This window comes from Etheostoma cragini, chromosome 16, assembly GCF_013103735.1.
Source record: "Etheostoma cragini isolate CJK2018 chromosome 16, CSU_Ecrag_1.0, whole genome shotgun sequence".
NCBI classification, from domain to species: domain Eukaryota; kingdom Metazoa; phylum Chordata; class Actinopteri; order Perciformes; family Percidae; genus Etheostoma; species Etheostoma cragini.
The window spans coordinates 12,087,956-12,107,490 of NC_048422.1; the positions used below are offsets into that span (position 1 = coordinate 12,087,956).

The 19,535-nt window shown below is 40.3% G+C and overlaps 1 protein-coding gene across 1 annotated transcript; it reads left to right on the forward strand.

The window, feature by feature from the left end:
- Positions 1-3,262: 3,262 nt before the first annotated feature.
- On the forward strand, positions 3,263-18,718 carry dbh (dopamine beta-hydroxylase (dopamine beta-monooxygenase)). The gene is made up of 12 exons (XM_034895899.1): positions 3,263-3,862; positions 8,276-8,422; positions 9,384-9,641; positions 10,102-10,278; positions 11,909-12,011; positions 13,528-13,694; positions 13,814-13,957; positions 15,395-15,433; positions 16,208-16,267; positions 16,492-16,619; positions 16,927-17,086; positions 18,260-18,718. Exons 1-12 carry the CDS (start codon positions 3,494-3,496, stop codon positions 18,371-18,373), a joined length of 1,866 nt encoding a protein of 621 aa, XP_034751790.1. The 5' UTR covers positions 3,263-3,493; the 3' UTR covers positions 18,374-18,718.
- Positions 18,719-19,535: the final 817 nt, after the last annotated feature.

A 19,535-nucleotide genomic window follows, 5' to 3' on the forward strand; every position in this document is an offset into this window, starting at 1 on the left:
TTGAACAGTAGAGACTGCTTTACCAGCGCTGCGCGCAAAATAACACTCCTACGCAAACATCATCATCAGCCTCAGCAGCATGTGTGTTGGTGGAGGAGACGGGATAATGGGAAATCTCGACATCTCCATTTCAACAATCAGTTTCCCACCGTCCGAGGAGGTCGAGGTCAGATCTTGTTGTGGTGCTGCTCCGGGTTCCGCGGTCAATCGACGCGTTTTTGTTCCCTCCCCCTTCCCTTTATATCCTCTCTATCTATCAATTGATCTATCTCCTCTCTTCCTCCAGTGGGTTTCTCTCTCGGTGCCCCATGTTGGCGAAAAGCAAGCCGGTCATTCGCTGTCTGGCTACAAAGTGTTTGCCGCTGGCTGGTTCCAGGGAATATAGACTAGAGCTGTATTTTAGATGCACGGTGGCTGCTGGATTTCCGTAGGTTATATTTGCTGATTCCTGCAGAGCGACGTTCGGAGCTGCGCGGAGACGAGTCAAATGCGCTTTGAATAAGAGGTGCCCGCAGACCCGGGGAGTGAATGCAGCCCGGAGTGTGCAGCCTGAGAGATGGCGCTTTGGGCAACAAAGAGAAGAGACAGAGGGGACAAATGCTGGATCAACTTCCTTTTGACTTTCAAGAAGTCAGTCAGTTTGCGTTTGGTGGGACTTAAATGCATGCAAGGGTGCTGGGTTTTTAGTAGATGGATGTAACTGGACATTTTCATTACACCAAAAACTAATTTCATAGGAGCTCTAAGCCAAACAGTCGACCACAAACACACCTACACTGAATATAATGACCTCACCATTGAGATCACCATGTCCTAAAAGTACACTGGAAACCAGAGGCTGATGCAGCATTAAGGGAGGATACATTAAGCCTCCCACTCACATTTGTAGCAGTTCATCACCCAACCTACATGCATATAACAGCCAACTATATGACAATAATTGAAATATTACACCTGTCCTCTGCCCAAGGTGGAAAAACAAGCTGTCCTTCTGTCTGGAACAAAACGTTTATTAATTCCATCAGGATGACAGAAACAACTGTCCCTGGAAGGATCATTTATCTCTCTCCATACCTCCCTGTCTTTTGTCTTTTCACTCTGTCTCTGTTTCAGGACATATAAGGAATCCATTCATGGCTGCAAGTGTCTTTCCTCTTAACTCCCTTTCATGTAATCCAGGTACCTTTCTTTGTGCCATAGTGTTTCCTTCTTGTGAACCTCTGAACACAACTGTTTCATCACTTTTCTTTCCTCATCCCTCTCTTTTCTGACTCTTCACCTATTGTTACCTCTAATGACCCAATCCACCCCAACAACCTTGCAGAAGGACAAGTTTCATGTAAGAGAAATAAGATGTCAGGAAGAGTGAGAGAGGGTTATCAGCAGTAATAGAGAGCAGTGCAACAGAGGGGAGAAAGACTGGTTAATGGTAGATGACGGAAGGAAGAAATCAAAAGAAACAAAGACTAAGAGCTATTAAGCATCACATTCAGAGAGACACACGTCGCTCTGTTTTTGCCTGAGGGACTATTGGTCTTTATTACATTAACCAACATAATACCGGTCTGTGCCTTTCTGTTCTGCTCTCTCCGTTTTCTGCTCAGATCCAAACCTTTTCCTTTTAAGGAAAATGGGTTTGTTTGACACCATGTACAAAATTAAATCCAGCACACATTAACCCTACAGCATATTTGATGATGAGCTTTCTATGGAATTCACAGGAACATGACACATATTGAATCCTCCCTACATGACATGAAAAGAGATGTGAGAACCTTATATACAAATAAGGTTTGCATCTCCTGTATTCTGTCTATCTATCCCACATTATCACTAGCCATATCACGTTGAGAGTAATAACACCAGGCTGAAAAGCAGTGTTTCACTGCCCTGTCTGGCTGAAAGCCAGTGTCACTTGGTTGTGGTTGGGTGTGGTGGTCAAATGTGTGCTTTACTGCCCCTGTAACCACACCCAACGGTTTTTTGAGTACACCTGTACACCGCTGCAGTAAGATGAGAAGTTGAATCACTGGAGGTTAGCAAAAACTACATTTTCAGAAGTCAAAGGTTACTCTTTAAAGTGTAGTTAACCATCAAACATAATACTCTCAGACAGGAACCAATTGGCTGTTTCTAAATCCCTATCTTCCTTTGAATCTCTTCTTGAAACTTCTTTGTGTTGATATATGTCTTTGCTTCATGCCTTGTTTTCATTCCAACTGAAGTCTCCATCAACTGGCAGCACTCCTTTAAAGAGAGGGAATAAATTGTTATAGTGTACAAATAAGCTGCTTTATTATCAGATACACAGTATTTGGAGAATTCCATCAATGAACCCAATACTAACCCTTAATATTATACTGTGTAGGTTTTTGTGTTTTCCTTTTTATATCTTTATAAAAAACACAATTGTGCCTCTTGAACTTCACTTAATTCATGCTTTATACAGTTCTTCCATCCATTGTGTTGTTTTGCTGTAACGTATGATTTTGTGTAGCGCCATGCTCCCCGACTATGATCCTTTCTATGCTCCAGTGATTCTCAAACGTGTGTAGAAGATGGGGAGAGGCCAACGAGCATCGTTTTATTCTTTGAATCAATTAAAATCCATTTGTCCACTGTAACACGCTTGTTTTGGCCAAATACAAACAAACACTCAGACACAAGCACGCACACTTTTGTCCGGGGGCTTTACTAACCTTTAAAACCAACCTTATAATGTGTCCCCCTTGCGTTTGAAACCCATAATTGACAGTTTGATTAGGTCTTCTCTAGCCTGAGGCGGGGGCTTAAGGAAACGGCCTAATGCATTAATGCCTTGTTTACGCCTCCAAAAGTGCTTTCTGCCCCCTAAATCCGCTTTGAATCAAATACCCGGCAAGTGAGGTGAGAGCTATAGTGTGTGGAATACTTTTTGTCAAGAAATGTACAAGAAAACAGAGTGGACAATAGAGTTTAGTTAGTCTAAGCAGATTGTCGTTGATAATGTCCATGGTTGAATTTGAATCAATTAGGGTCTGGCAGATGTGCAGAATCATGGTTGACCCCAGGGCTTAAAGCATACAATCTAATTTTACTCAACAAATGTAATATTATTAGGGTGGATAAAAACAGACAACTCACAAGGGAGGAGTCTCTTAAAAAGCATTGAGGAGGATGAGACAGAGAGAGACAGAGCAGTTGAGCAAAAGGAAAGAGACAATACCCACAAGGACTTGTAAACAGAGAAATTGGAAAGACTGGAAAGTTTAGTTCAAGTCTACTGTGGCCAGAAAGGAGAATAGAGCCGTTGACGAGGCAAATAAAACTAGTGATTGTTTGAGTTTGAAGATTTAAAGCACTGACAGAACTACAGTATTGTAACTATAGCATCAGAGAAAAACTTTCTGGATTGAACTCCACATCAATTCTGGCAGAAGAGACTGAGGAAAAAAAACAAAACTCTGAGAATTCACCAGTACGCCGACGCTGATAGAGACCTATCATTTAGGCTATGAGGATCTGCAATAAGAATCTTCGCCTTCAGGACGTCACCATCATGTACTTCACTGCCCTGGCTGCTCTAATGGTGATCTTGGTGGCTTCATATCAGGCTACCACCAAAGCTATTGATGTGTCCAGCCTTAAATCAAACCCCTCCGGTCCTCTCCCACCTCTCCCCATGCCCTTTCGTGTGCCGCTTGACCCACGCGGGAATCTCCAGCTGGCCTGGAACATCAGCTACGCCGACCAGGAGGTTTACATGGAGCTGAGGGTTGCAGAGCTTAAACACGGCGTGATCTTAGGGATGTCTGACCAAGGGGAGCTGACCAACGCTGATCTGGTGGTGTTGTGGGACTCCGGAGCCAATAGCTACTTTGGGGTAAGTGGGAATGTGTGTATTTTCTGTCTTTCAAATGATTGACATTAAATGGATTTGGGGAGTTAAATCTATAAAAGGTCAGAATGACACAAAAGGTCTAGCCTCTAAAAAGGTGTAGATATCAAGCAGGTTTCTACACAAGGTCTAAAATCAAATCATTTTACCTTCTTTTTTTCTGATTGTTTTCTTTATGTTTACTTGTCAGGTTAATAAATGCACAGGGATTACATAAAAGTCCTCAAGGCATGGAGATGTCCTTCATCTGTCTTGGTGTTTTTGCATATTTTACATTTCATGCTACATCATACATTAAATGCCTAAATTTGTTATTGTACCACATACGACCCTATGTAACAAATCCAATATTTGTTGTCCTGAAATTTCCTGATAAAAGTTACAATAAAAAAATAAATATTCTTTTTACATTTGCATTTTGCCCATATAGTTTACGCTGAAATATTAAAGAGAAACTAAGCAAGGTGAATACTAATGCAGTTTAAAATTATCCAGTATCAGTTCTGATTGTTCTTCCTTGGACAAACCTTTTGTATCTACTTTATTGGTGGCACATTTTTACATTACATTTCATTTACCTGAAGCTTTTATCCAAAGCGACTTCCAATAAGTGCATTTAACCATGAAGGTATAAACTTGGAACAGCAGGAATCACATAGAAGTAGCCTACCTAGCTTATAAAAAGCCAAACTAAAAGTGCCACATCTAAGTGAAAGATGTAAGTCCAGTTTATTTTTTTATTATTTTTTATAACCATCATTAAGTACTTACTTTATTGACGTAAGAACTGAGACTGTATCTTCTTATTGGTTGGTGAATGCATTATACATGGTACATTCAGACCATAAAGACCATGAAAGCTTTGCCCTCTGGCTTAGCTCCCGTTTTGTCACAACGTTGCGGTAAATTGAATGTAACACCGCCCTGTTGCGTTGATACTCCGGCAAATCTCCCGCTTCATTGTCCCCTCACTCGCGGACACCCAGAGTAAGCACTCCATCAGTTTCCTGCTGAGAACCATGGCCTCAGATTTAGAGGTGATCATGCTCATCCCAGCCTCTTTACACTCGGCTGCAAACCAATCCAGTTAGTGTATCCTCCCCCACCATGACTACGCCTCGTTATCCTGTCAGTGAATATCACAAACAGTACTTGTGACAAAGACAAGCCCTGCCGGAGGCCAACCCTCACCTGAAATGAGTCAGACTCGAGAACCGGGACACAGCTCTCACTTTGGACGTACAGGGATTGGCTAGCCCCGAGATGGGAGAGCCTCACCCCATACTCCAGCAGCATCTCCAACAGTATCTCCTGAGGGACCCGGTCATACGCCTTCTCCAGATCCACAAAACACACGTAGACCTGATGGGCATACTCCTAGGCCACCCTCCAGGTTCCTTGTTAGAGTGAAGAGCTGTGGTCTGTTGTTCCATGACCAGGACAAAATTTGTATTGCTCCTCTTCAATCTGATGTTCGACTGTTGGCCAGACCCTCCTTTCCAGCATCTTGGAGTAGACTTTACGGGGGAGGTAAAGGATGCGGAACGGCTGTGGATCCGCTCCTGTAGTAATTTGGTTTTCATAAAGTCAATTAGTATGGAAAGCCAAACAGTTCAAATACATGTGATTTCTTACATGTAAACAACACGTAAACAACATGTAAACAATGCGTTATCAACACGTATACAATGCATAGACACATTGTTTATGCGTTAATTTCACATCATTTTGAGGCATTTGGTCCCTTTGGTCCAATTTGAATGGGTGAGTGTCCTAAGCTCCCATTGGCTGCTGAGAAGTAGGGTTAAACCATTTCTTTAAGCCTGGGGAGGGGGTCGCCTACCAATATTCAACATGCAGAAGTAGTTTAATCGTTAGTGCCACATTGTTAATTACAGTAGTAGCTGCAGGTCCTTCTTCATTCCTGCAACGAGGTTGATGTCCTAGATGTCTCCCAGGTCATTCCCGCAACAGTGTAGGGACTGGAAAAAGAAAGGGAGAAGGCTCTTCCACCACAGACCACCCCAGCCAAACCAATAAATATAGACATCTTCAATGCCAAGGTTATTCCCCATGGTCTTTTTCTAGTTGTCTCCAATGATCCAGACTGTTGCTGGATGGAAAAACACATTGGAATAGTGAGAGAAGTATCATATTTAAGCTGTAGAGAAAAAGAATAAATGAACAGCATACTTAATTACACACAGTTATTTGAAAATGCATTATTACCTTGGCTTAGTTGTACAAAACAAGTCTGATAAAAGTGTAACGTTGTACAATAGATAGCAAAAGAAAAGTAATTTAAAAATAATTACTATTTCTTACTTCAGGGGCATTGGGTGGGTGAACATGCCATCGTGACTCTCTGCACTCCTATTTCTGAAAGAAAGAGAAAGAATCATCAATTTCAATTTGAGCCCCTCATAGTTAAATATCTATGCACATTAGCATGTAACTGTACTTCATAAATTATCTAGAAGAATACACAGGAATCAACAACAGTCTATTGTTCTTTAGTGTAACTGTAACTTAGTTAAATGAGCTTATTTCTGCTAACATTAGCTCTTAACAGCATGTCAAGGCTAAATGCGCCAACTATAGACTGACGGGGCAAACGGTAGCGCAACATTATCGGTGCATTATTTATTTATTATGGTTATTAGAGTTCACCAAACGTTATAAGAAATGTGGTTATACATGTGCTAATATTTAGCATTTGATAATGATAAGCATTAGCAATCCCCATTTTGCATTTTACTAACACTACGTTTAAATTAGAAAAACGCAAACTTCGATTTGCAGGAAATTAACGTTAGCATGTTTTACCATAGCTAGCTAAGTGGCAAGCTAACATTACAGACAATTTACATGGTAACTTCAGATACATTTATTTTGCAATGTGACTCCTCTTATATGTAATATAACTATGGGACAAAGATATAGTGAAAACCTAGCGAAGCTAAATCTTACCTCAAATTATATAGGTTAGCATTTAGTAGCAGTTGCATCCAGATAGGCAGTGAAAGTGTGTATCGTAAAGTGAATAGTAGACTGACGCAGCGTTGCCAACTGGAGGTTGTAATTTCTAAAGAAAAAAAGAACATAAGCGAAATTCACTCACGCATGTCAAGCAGGACATGGTGCAGATTGCAATTCCTCTCCTACTACACCTGTGCAATACCAACCTAAGATGACAAGAAGTAACCTCACTCAGAGAGAAAAAACATCCCGGCCAAACCGACAACAAACCGTCGCTCTCTGAGCTGCAGAACACAATTATTAAAGTTGTCATTCAGAGGATAAATGAAAGAGAAGGCCAAACCAATAAGGCTGCCCACTACAACACAGTTCAAATTGACGGTCTGCCATAAAGAATAGACTTGAAAAGACAAAACGGGGCTGTTAAAGAAACCTGTGAGCAGCTTCAGAAAAAGGTTACTGACATGGAACTGGTTAGTCAATGAGGTCGACCGTTACAGCCAACGTCATAACCTCCGTCTTTACGGCGTTCCTGAAAAAGCAGACGACATTCAAACAAGAGTCCAAGATATCGAGCAGTGCTACCAGTCACTATATACATATATACATATACATATTTATATATTTACACATACATATATATGCATATATATACAAAGACTAAATACACAGGGTAACGAGGTAACACAAGGCAGGTAACACAAGGGCTGGGAAACAGGTGAACACCATTACGCAATCAGAGTTGCAGGAAAACACAGGAAGTAATGCAAGACACAACAAAACAGAAAACCCAGACTGTCAAAATAAAACAAGGCCAATCAAAAATACAGACAGTCACACTAAAACGAGAAAATACAAAACAAAAACCATATCATACCATACCAACTTTATTTGTTAAGCGCTTTACAACAACCAAAGTTGACCAAATTGCTGTACAGAAAATAAAAAAAGAAATTTATAATTAATATATATATAATAATAAAAAACACACAAAGTAGCAAATAACAAGTAAATGAAGTCGACATCTTACTATGTGTCAAAAGCCAAAGAGAAAAGATGGGTTTTAAGAAGGGTTTTAAAAACAGATAAAGAAGAGGCCTGTTTTACATGCAAAGGCAGATCATTCCATAGTTTAGGGGCAGACACAGCAAAGGAAAAAGAAAAGAAAAGAAACCACAGGACAAAATACAGAACAACATGTGTAAACCATACCAGATACAGCATTTTAGTACAGTAGTGAAGTAGTTATAGCCTACTTCTGCGGTTTCCCATAGTTATTTAAAATCTCAGTTAAGAAAACGTTACCCATATCTACTTAAAATCATGGCTATTTATAATTTGCTAATATCGATGTGCTCTTAAATATTTTGTTGTTTCTCTTAGGTGTTTTTATTGGATTTGTTGTGTCTTGTTCTTCAGGACGCGTGGAGCGACAGTGAGGGTCACGTTTCATTGGACAGCCAACAAGACTACGAGTTGATAGAAGCCAAACACAATCCTGACGGATTCTACCTACTCTTCAAGAGACCGTTCAGTACCTGTGATCCCAGAGACTACCTCATAGAGGTGTGTGTAACTTTTTTTCCACAGTCAGTGTGTCTGTGTACATATCCGGGAAGCTTTGCGTCTAGTGTGCACTTATTAGAGAAATTACGTTTGGACTCTGTTTCTCCTTTATATCTATGATCTTGAACGGTGTTGACATTGTTGGCATGGCTGTGACTTGCTCTGCTTTTCTTGTGTCACATTCTTTATGAGCTGAGTAAACTGCCAACAAACTTGTTTTTTCAACATGAATGGCTTTCTTTTAACACTACGCATTGTTCTGCTGTCAGAAGTCTCATTGTTCTACTGTTTATCATTCTGTGTGCCCAATTAAGCACTAAACTGCACTAGTCTATATGAAAAGTACTATACAAATGTTTGATTAATGCAGGATTTTCTTCTGTACATTTATGTTGCCACTCCATTCTACCTGAGCAAATGTAAAGGGTGAGCACACTTTACATGTTGCAAATAGCCACGAGCCAAAACAATGTCTGTCAATAATGAACAGGTGGTGAGAAGATAGCATGTTAGGAAGGCAGGAAAGATGGTGTTTAAGTGTGTAACCCGACACAGTGTATTTGCACTGTACCTGTTAGTTTATGAATGTGTGTGTGGGAGGGTGTCTGTGTCTGCAGTTTGTGATATTTTCATTGCTGTCTTTAGTGCATATAAAAAAAGCAATGAGACTGGAGAGAATGGAGAGCTTATGGTTTCAAGTGTGGACATAAAATCCTCAGACAGTTGGACCGATGTGGCACAATTTCCTCTGTAACATTCATTATAATATTATGGTTTCCATGGTGCTGCATCAGACCTCTAAATTGCAGACCCAAAATGAAAACTCATCACCATAACAACAAAATGAAACGTTGCCTTCCTAATCCTAAGGGAATGTTCATTAGAAAAACACATCCTTCTGTCTCTGTTCAGCTTTGTAACCACCAAACCTTTGTTTTTGATTTATTTTGTGATTGGTAAGGAAGGAACTGTGCACACCATCTATGGCTTTTTGGATAAACCACTTGCCTCGCTGGAGCAGCTGAATTTGTCCCAGATCCACATGGGAGTACAGAGAGTGCTGATGCTGCGCCCCGACACGCCGTCACCCACCCTGCCTCCAGATGTGCAGACGCTGGATGTGGTGGCTCCAAATGTCATCATCCCAAATCAAGAGACAACCTACTGGTGCTTCATACAGAAGCTGCCTGAAAATCTGCCCAAGAACCACATTGTTATGGTAAAAATGCCTCTGAAAATAGAAACACTTAACATACCATAGAGTTTTACACACATAGAGTGGGTGTTTTGGATGGTGACATTAAGCACAGTCAGTCATTCAGTCATTATTATTGCTCCTTGTTTACCAGCTTGGCCCAACGAAACAACATAGGCATGGTCATGGTTAGAAAGAACAAAAGAAACACACATCACCTTGCATTGTTATTCCTTTCTCACAGAAATATGAACAGTTGGGGTATACAAACAGAGTATTAGGACATATGAAAGCTATTGTTGCATAGAATTTATGTTTGCATATATAATGTTTGAAAAATTTAAAGATGACCGAACTTTCGAGATTGTTTTTCTGACACTTTTTTTAAGGTAAAGGTATTAACAAAACTTTTAGCAGAAAAACACACATGCCCCTTACTTTTTCACTTGTTTCTTTTTTCCATGTCCCTCTCTGTTCCTCTCAGTATGAGTCAGTGATAACTCCAGGTAACGAGGCCATCGTGCATCACATAGAAGTGTTTGAATGTTCTCCGGATGTCAGCTACATTCCAGAGTATAGCGGCTCTTGTGATGACAAGATGAAGCCAGGCAAGCTCAACTTCTGTCGCCATGTGCTTGCTGCATGGGCTATGGGTGCTGAGGTATGATGGGAATCAGACACCCACACACATGCTCTTACTTCTGTCCTTATAGGCACTTCCCACTGACAATATTCATCCACCATTCCCAAGAATAAAAGAAAACAGTACTGCAAACACATCCTCGCCACTTAACTGCATGCAACTTTTTTTAATTCAAATAAATACAAGTCCTAACTCTAAAACTGCCCCTTGAAGATAGATAAAGCAGGAGCGTGTTTAATACGCATAAAAGGTGTCCATTTGAAAAAGAGTGCTTGATTTTGGTCCTGTCCTTATAACTTTTATAACAGATAAACAAAAACTCCCACACAAGTAATGTCGAAACATAGAACTGCAAGCAGAAAACCTTGCAAAGATGATTCGACATACAGCACAGATCTATTAAGAGCTTGGAGCCAGTCAACACAAAACCCAAATAAAAACCACATACTGTATTTAAATATGTGGCTTAGAAAGACCCTAACACAGAAAAGGTTTTATCATGGCTGAAATTCTATTTCAACCAATTAACAACTGTAACATCAAATTGGTTAATAGTCCCAAAATCAACCAAAATGATCACCCGACTCAGAACTTCTTACTTTGTAGTCAACTCTACAAACTGTTCAGGCCTCTTTTAGTTTTTAAACTTCACTCTCATGAGTCTTTTTTCTAGCTAAGTGATTGACCCACTTTACACTACCTATGTTTAGCAGCTAGCTTGATTGTGATCATAGTGGAGCATTTAGAAACTAAAGAGACAGTGAATTCCCTGTAGGTGTTGGCAGATACCAAAACAAAGCTAAAAGGAGAGTAAAAAGTGGAAGTGCAGTCCTCAGGTGGCCAGAAACACGACTCCAAATGAATTTTAATGTTAGTCCGCAACTGTTTGGTAACATTGTTATAAGGTGATATGTCAACATTGACTTACTGCTTATTCTGCTGGAAACTGGCACTGCATTAGAAGGGAAATGTGTCCTTGCAAAAATACAAAACAAGGGAAAATGAGAAAAGCAGAGCGAGAGAAGTTTGAAAGAGGAGAGAAAAAATAATGTAGGACATTGTCAGAAAGCAAGTCTCTAAGGATGTTACAAGATCAAATCAAAAAGTTCTCGTTTCCATTACAAACTGAGTGTATCAGCAGAAGTGGCTGAAGGTGGTCTGAAATAGGTTAAGATACTTGATGAATTAAGATTAAATAAAGTTTCCTTAATAAAAAGCATGGAGGTTTGACGCCCATGGGCCCAGCAGTGATTTTAGCGTTGAAATAAATTTTTGCCACAATAAGCAGAATAGTTCTGAATCCAAGGAGTGGAAGGAAGAAAAAAATAATATACTTCCCATAGTCGACCAGCCACTCAGAGGGTGCAACCATACATGAGAATACAACTTTGTACTCTTTGTGTATAAATAATCAAAAAACATTGTTTTAGCCAGCTCACAGATCCCTCAAAAGACTTAAGATATTTGAAGGTTCTCAACAAAGGAACACACTTGATGCAAAGGCTAAACTTCCTTGTGTGACTCAATAGCTCTAAGTAATCTGGACTCTGTGTAGAAGAGTTGTTGCTATGACTTAAAAGCAGCTGCATAAAGTGAAGGAATAAGGACTCATCGTCTTTGTGCGTGTGTGTGTCTGTGTGTTTTGCAGGGTTTTTACTATCCTCCAGATGCAGGGCTGCCTATGGGTGGACCAGGTTCCTCGAGGTTCCTTCGTCTGGAGGTCCATTACCACAACCCTCTCCTTATATCTGGTACACACAGAACTTTTTTACACACTCACACTCACACACAGAGAGGATAAGCGCGAATAAATCAGTTAAAAAATGAGTTTTTTTTTATCAGAAAAAAGCTTCCTCCTTGATGTGTAACATCCGTTGTGCAAGTGCAAACATTAACGCACATACAGAAACGCGCTGCAAATATAGAAACATTGAAAAAAGAAAAGCACACAAACCCCGCAAAAGAAGCGATGCAAAAACGAAAAGCAGATGCAAACAAAAAAAACGCTGCAAGTGCTCCAGACCTCTAGAGGGAGCGCTAAGTGGAACAGCTGATTTTCAACCCCACGGGCAGAGAGTGCTCTGCCTTTTTATTAGAGTCGGGTATGGCTGCAGCCTGGAGATCTCCCGTCCATAGACTGTATATTCAATTATACATGAAAATCTCTCATGAAATCTCATGAAATCCCAGGCTGGTGCCATCCCTTAGCTTTGACTTTTCAAAATAAAAGCTTGCGTCTGGTCCACTATGTGTTTGTACTTCAGCGTTTTTGGATGTTTTTGAACTAAACAGTACGACAATCGTGTTAATAAATACAATCACTTTTTCAGCAGATGTCTTACTTACAACACAATGAAGTTAGCAGTTTTATGTTTATGTGCGGGTGGGATTTATTCAGTTTGATAAATCCCACAGTCTCTACAAAACTATAGCTCAAACTAATTGGTTAACAGAGAGGGACTAAAAATCCTGTCTGTTTTTTATTTAAAGAGTGAATTGCTCCACATTATGATTAGAGACTGATTATCACTTATTTTGTTGGAAACCGTGGTGTATATTCACAGTATTACACTTGAGGAGATTGTGAAGCTGCGTAGCGTGGTCCGGTCCTGGAAGACCGGAGAGCAGAGGTCTTCCCCCTCCTGGCTTGGGGATGTAACGGTTCGATTTGCAAACTGAGCCAATTGACAGAAGTGAAATGAAAGAAGTGAATTTTCTTAGTTGTGAAAATTGTTCTATTGATAGATTCTTGTTTTAAGTAAATTCACTAATACAGTCAAAAAACCATAGTCAACCGCAGGAGAACGTTACAATTGGTTGGTTCTCTTAACAGATAGGAAAAGTTATAACCTGAAGGGAACAATTTTTAAACGTTAGTTCTTGGTTTTGTTCAAACTAACCTTTAGAGAACCATAAACTAACGTTCCCTAAACGTTCTGTGTTAGTGTGGTGGATCTCCACAATCCTACCTACAGCACCTTTAAGAGTTGTTTTCTTTTACAATTGTGTGCTTGATTTTGATCTCTTTCTTCAAACCTTCCCTGCAGTTTAACAGAGATAGAGTGAAGGCTTTGCATCAACTTCACACCAATAATCAAGCCAGAATGAAAGGAACACTGGGTAATCTTGTGCTGAATTGTTTGCAATTTATTCCTTAGAAAGAGGGCTACTAAAGCAAAAATAATTCTGGTTGGTATTTTATTATCATCTACTAGTAAACTGATTGCATGTTACATATTGTAATATTCCATGATATTCTTTACGCAGGCCGTCCTGACTCGTCAGGGATACGGTTGCATTACACCCCAAGTTTGAGGCGGTACGATGCAGGGATCATGGAGCTGGGCCTCGTTTACACTCCTATCATGGCTATCCCGCCCAAGCAACACACCTTCTACCTCAGTGGATATTGCACCTCCAAGTGCACCCAGACTGTATGTATTAAAAAGAAAGAAAGAATGCTGGGCAGATATCCCAGCTGCCATGCATATAATTAAGTTTTGGTCCCTAAAGCACACAAATCTCAGTTGGAGTTTTCTGACTGTCTATCTAGGCTTTGCCTCCAGGAGGAATCTATATATTTGCGTCTCAGCTGCACACCCACCTGGCGGGGCGTGGGGTGAGGACAGTTTTGGTGAGGGGAGGCAAAGAGTTGGAGGTGGTACAGGAAGACCAGCACTTCAGTACACACTACCAGGTGAGCAACAGAGGGGCTCAGTTTACCAGAGGAACAGAGTTCAACGTTTGTGCATCTTATATTAGATTGGATAGAGAGTCAGTTCTATTTCGTATAGGGTTCGCCCTCTAAGAGCTGTCGCTTTTGTGGTAACCCCTTCGTGCATGCGCAGTCGTGACGATTCCTGTTACGCCCTTGTGATTTAAACATTATGGCTCCTTCCCCGTGGAGGGAGGCCATGCAGCACCTACAGACACGAGGATTTGCCATAAACAAAGAGCTTGCTGTCCCGTCACAGACAATAATTTATCTGGCTGTGGACATAGACTCAACCACGATGAGTACAGCCAAATCCATCATCTACAACGAAAGTTTAACAACCTTTTTGTTGGGCGAGGGAGTTTTCCCACAGTCTCACCGACATGCCCGGTGCGCACGTTATTTCAGTATGTTTTACGCACGACAAACAGTAGTGCGGTTCTCTTATTTTTAGCGGTGGATAAATACAGTGGCGCGCTAGTGTATATCTCAACAAAAAAGACCTGCAAGCACTTGTGACACTGTCCATGTTCATTGTGATGAAGGAAAACATTCAACAACTTTGATCTATAAAATGCAGTCACAGAGAAGTCATTGAATAAATTCAGGAAAGATTCACTCTACACTCTTACTGCACGGAGGCCATCAATTCCCCCCCCCCCAAGAACATTATTAACACTTTAGTGGAGAACAGTCGACACAATGGCATCCTGCTGGCCATTACAGAATAATTGCTATCCACAAGACAGCAGGAGAAAATAACATCCTGACCATCAAACTCCACATCAAAACTGACAAACAACAACATTACCTTTGATGAGAGACAGCAGACAATATCTCTTGTGTTTATCTTCATTGACAATATCCCGCGGTAGGGGTATGTCACACACACACACACGCGCACACACGACTGCCTGATAAAATCTCCAGTTGCTGTCAAACTAATCTGACTGTACCTGTGTGGCAGTGTCGTCTTCAAACCCGGCAGCCTAATTATAGTCATAGGAAGAGTTTATTAAACCATGCTCAGCCAAGCTAGACCTTTTCCCACACAACACAGCTATTAATTATAAAAGCTGCCATCAAGGAAATCATCAAAAGCAACCAGTGTTTGATCTTGTTTGAAAATAGTTCTACTGTATACTAAAAAGGGTCCAATTATGCCCCAAATTAAGATAGATAGGTAGGTAACAAGGAATTCTCTTATGATTTTTGAAAAATCTTTAAAAACACTTCTGTCCACTATTGCACAAGGATCATTGTCAGTAAAACAATTACACCACTATCATTCATAATCACATTACAGATTACATGTCATATTAATAGTTTTAAGGTTTATAGAAAGAGGAATCCAAAAATGATTGTCAGGGAGACTTTTCCTTTAATATGCTGTATTTGTTTGTGTCTTTCTTCTTAAAGACAATCCGAGTTCTAAGGAAAATGGCAAATGTTTTACCCGTGAGTATAAATCTTATCACTAAGCATGCATTTGACAAAGATAGTGACTATTATCTATTTAAGTTTTCCACTGTGCACATTTTACAAATCAGACAAGAATTGGAATTTTACTATTCTGCAAACTTCTACTAAGGGGTAATTCCCCAGATGTATTTTTTTTCTCCCATTGCATTTAACGTAGTAAATTAGAATAGCTCTCTGCTGCACCAGGTGCTGCTTATAACAGCTACGAGGAACTTTCAGTTTTTTGTTTATTCTAGCAGCCCCTTTGGAGAAAAGTGGTAGTGTTTCAACCACAGCTGCTGGATTTAACAACACTGGCTTTTCCGGTGTTACGCCAAATCTGTGACCCATCCGAATGAGTGACTGTAGACTCAGTCTACTTGCTGTAAATCATGTTGTCACTTTTTGGGGAAAATCTAAACCCAGGCAAAGGCATAAATAAAAACTATATGAAAACAGCGGGGGTGTTTCACAGTCTTGTTTGCCGTTACTTGTCATTTATGATCATCAGATGAACAATTAAAGTTTTAGAAACATTTAAAGTTCCTCATAGTTATTAGAATGGAGTGAAATAGGGACAGGCTGTGAAATTGATGCTGTAATAAAAAGTTCTCAGGAGACAGACAAGACAAAACCGTAGCAGCTTAGCTCCACAAAGCAAAATGACTGGCAACTTAAATAACTCATGTTACGTCAGTAACCTTAAATAATCGTCAGTCCTCTTTGTTTAACATAAAATATGGTGATCTGCTGGTGTTCTTGATCCTGCAGGGTGACGTCCTTATAACAAAATGTACTTATAACACAGAAGATAGGAGCATGCCTACAGTGGTGAGCATCACACTATTATTGTATTGCTAAAGTTGACCTTGAACACTGTTAACAGCAATAGAATAAATATCTTGAGTAATGCCTGCTCTAATCTGTCTCCTCCCTCCGTCTTCTTCCTCCATTCTCATAATCCTTCCATCTCTCCCTCTTTAATACCTACATCTGTTCTTTTTGCTATATCTACAAATTATTCGATCTTCGTCCAAATCTCTCTCTGTCCTCAGGGAGGTTTTGGCATTATGGAAGAAATGTGTGTTAACTACATTCACTACTACCCTCAAACTAAGCTGGAGCTGTGCAAGAGCCACGTTGACCCAGGATACCTGCAGAAATACTTTAACTTCATTAACAGGTAGCACACGCACAAACCACCTCTTTCTCTCAAATCATTTATTTTCCTTGTGTTCTTTATTCTTTTGCATTTTCCTATCCATCTTCCTGGTGTGACTAAGCAATTTTTGCTTTCAGCATTCACCCCTTCCCCCTTTCCTCCCAGGATCCAGTTGTTTATACCTCTTTTGATCTCAAGATGCTTTGTCCTTTAAAGTGAAATGGTGTTCTCCCAATTCTACCATTTCAATCTCTTCCTCCTTTCTCACTCTGCCTCCCTTTCATCAACTTCTCTCTCTCTCAATCCCACCATCCTGCACTCCTTTCAGGTTCCACGGAAATGACCAGTGTGTGTGTGGTGAGGTGGGTGTGACGGAGCAGTATTCTCAACTACAGTGGGACACATTCACCAGAGAAGTGCTGGACTCCCTTTATAATACAGCCCCCATCTCCATGCACTGCAACCAGTCTACTGCACACCTCTTTCCTGTAAGCTCCCAATCTCTGTCTCCAAATGTGTCTCTCTGTCTGCAACCAAATACACCAGTTCAAAGGCAGACATCAGTTGGACAGAACAGACAGATCAGCTGGATGGAGAGCTTGTTAACGTTTAACTTAAAAGAAACACACACACACACACACACACACACACACACACACACACACACACACACACACACACACACACACACACACACACACACACACACACACACACACACACACACACACACACACACACACACACACACACACACACACACACACACACACACACACACACACACACACACACACACACACGATCAGCGTGAATAAATCAATTACAGTTAAAAAAGATAAGGTTTTTTAATCAGAAAAAAAGCTTCCTCCTTGATGTGTAACATCAGTTGTGCAAGTGCAAACCAGGAAACAAATTCCAGTAGGGTTTGGGTAAAAACATAAAGAGCACATCTTAGAGGATAGGTAACATAAAGTGAGATAATCTAGGTTTGGAAACCAGCATGTACTTTAAAACATCAGGATGAGGCTCATGAAAGGAAACACCCTGCTAGATCTCTTACACAGATGCTGTCAACCAAATTAACTTTCATTTGTTTATTTCATTAACTTCAACTAGAAAACTAGCTTGCGTTCCATTATGTGTTCCATTACCGGTGCCACCACGGGAAGGCAGTTGAAAGACTTTGGCTACAACTGCTTTCAAGATGTTTTGGGTGAAGCCATCAATGTGTGAAATAATCTCAAAGTAACTCAGCCGCCAAACATTAGTCAGGCTCGGCGTTAGTCTTTGTAGTGTTGATAATCCATATAGAGGGCAAAAGAAAACTTAGCAAGGAATGATGTGGGGTGCACCAAATATAGGCAGGAGCTCTTGCAAAACAAATCAAGATTTATTAACAAAAATGGTAAGGAAGAAAAACTTGCTGATGCAACAAAGACAATTGAAGGCCACAGCCCTCCCTCTCAACCTCTCCAAACTGCAATCCCCTATCTGCTCAGGCAAACAGGGCGAGCTTTCAAATAATACGCAACAGAACACAGACCATAAATCGCTAATATTTCAATTGAGCTAGACACACTCAAGCTTAAACAATTTCATCCTTCCGGCCATCAGTTGACATATTGTCAAATCCATGACCAATACATCTGTTTCTACAGGGAGAGTGGGACAAACAGCCTGTACCATTGGTTACTTCCATCCTTGAAAAACCTCGCTACCCCTGTGAGGGAGGCGCACTTCCCACCAGCCGCCCCCTTACACCCCCGATCTGAGCCAGGGGGAAACACGGCACGCTTCAGCCCGACGAGAGGGGACCTAACCTGGGGAACGTTAAAGAAGCGCCTGGTACTTTGCAGAATTTCCCCTGGTTTCATCTGCTTGGGGATAGATGGCATCCTCAGGGTTTCCTGAGCCCCACCGAAATGTCTACAGTATATTCAGTTTCTGTGTTATTATCGGTACACACAATTAATGATAATCCTATATATATTTATTGTTTTAAAGCATTTAACAGTAAAAGTGGGATTGAAATCTAAAACAAAAGTGTGATAAACTAATTGGTGCTGGGGACAAACATTTAATACTTTAAAAATAAATTATGATTTTACTACTATAAATAAAATCAATTTAATTTTCATTCATCATTTTCCTATTTCAACATTGTTATTTTCCAATCTTTTTCACTACATGTGTGCCTTCACATTATATTTTGTGTATTAAATAATAAATGACACAAACGTTGGCAGTTAAACAGGAATTTATTTAAACACAAATTGCAGATGAAACACATCTGATTTAACATGACCTTTTTCCAATTGTACTGGTCATTTTTGATATTTGAACTGGTAAAACAACTCTCTTAAGACATTTTGCATTTAAGAATCAACCTTACCTGCTTTCTATCATGATGCCTTCTACTACTTTTACAAACATTTGTTGGCTGTGTGCGCGTGCGCATCTGCGTGCGTGCGTTAAACTTTGGGTTTAGTTTAGCCAGAACTTTGTTTGTGTAAGTATATGTAAACACAGGCGGGAAATATAATTAATAATTATATTCTATGTTAAGTGTCAAAACAAGAAGAGCATTTTCTTATTAGGTCGATTTATATTCAACATGGTTACTACTGCACATTCCTGCCGTTAGGATATAAATCAGTTATCAAGGCATACTAAACTGGTGACTAACAAAGCAATCTGCTGATTGTCTGCAGGATTGTACGGCAGTGTGAGATTGTCAGTGATACGGCACAACTTTTTGCACTACCCCCCATTCAAAATGAATTTAAAGACCTCCTTTTTTTGGTGCACCGTCTGACTGCCGATGCAGATTTAAGTCACAGTTTTTCCTTTAAGACATTTTCATTTTAACAACCATGAGTTGTCAACAACAAAAACAGAAGCTGCCTAACTAGCAAACATTAGCAGTTTTCTCTC

Excerpts from the sequence above, each read along its gene's own strand:
- dbh (XM_034895899.1), top strand. The coding sequence starts at position 3,494 with ATGAGGATCTGCAATAAGAATCTTCGCCTTCAGGACGTCACCATCATG. Across the intron at positions 8,423-9,383 it reads CCAGAGACTACCTCATAGAG|GAAGGAACTGTGCACACCAT; the intron begins GTGTGTGTAACT and ends GTGATTGGTAAG. Across the intron at positions 15,434-16,207 it reads AAATGGCAAATGTTTTACCC|GGTGACGTCCTTATAACAAA; the intron begins GTGAGTATAAAT and ends TTGATCCTGCAG.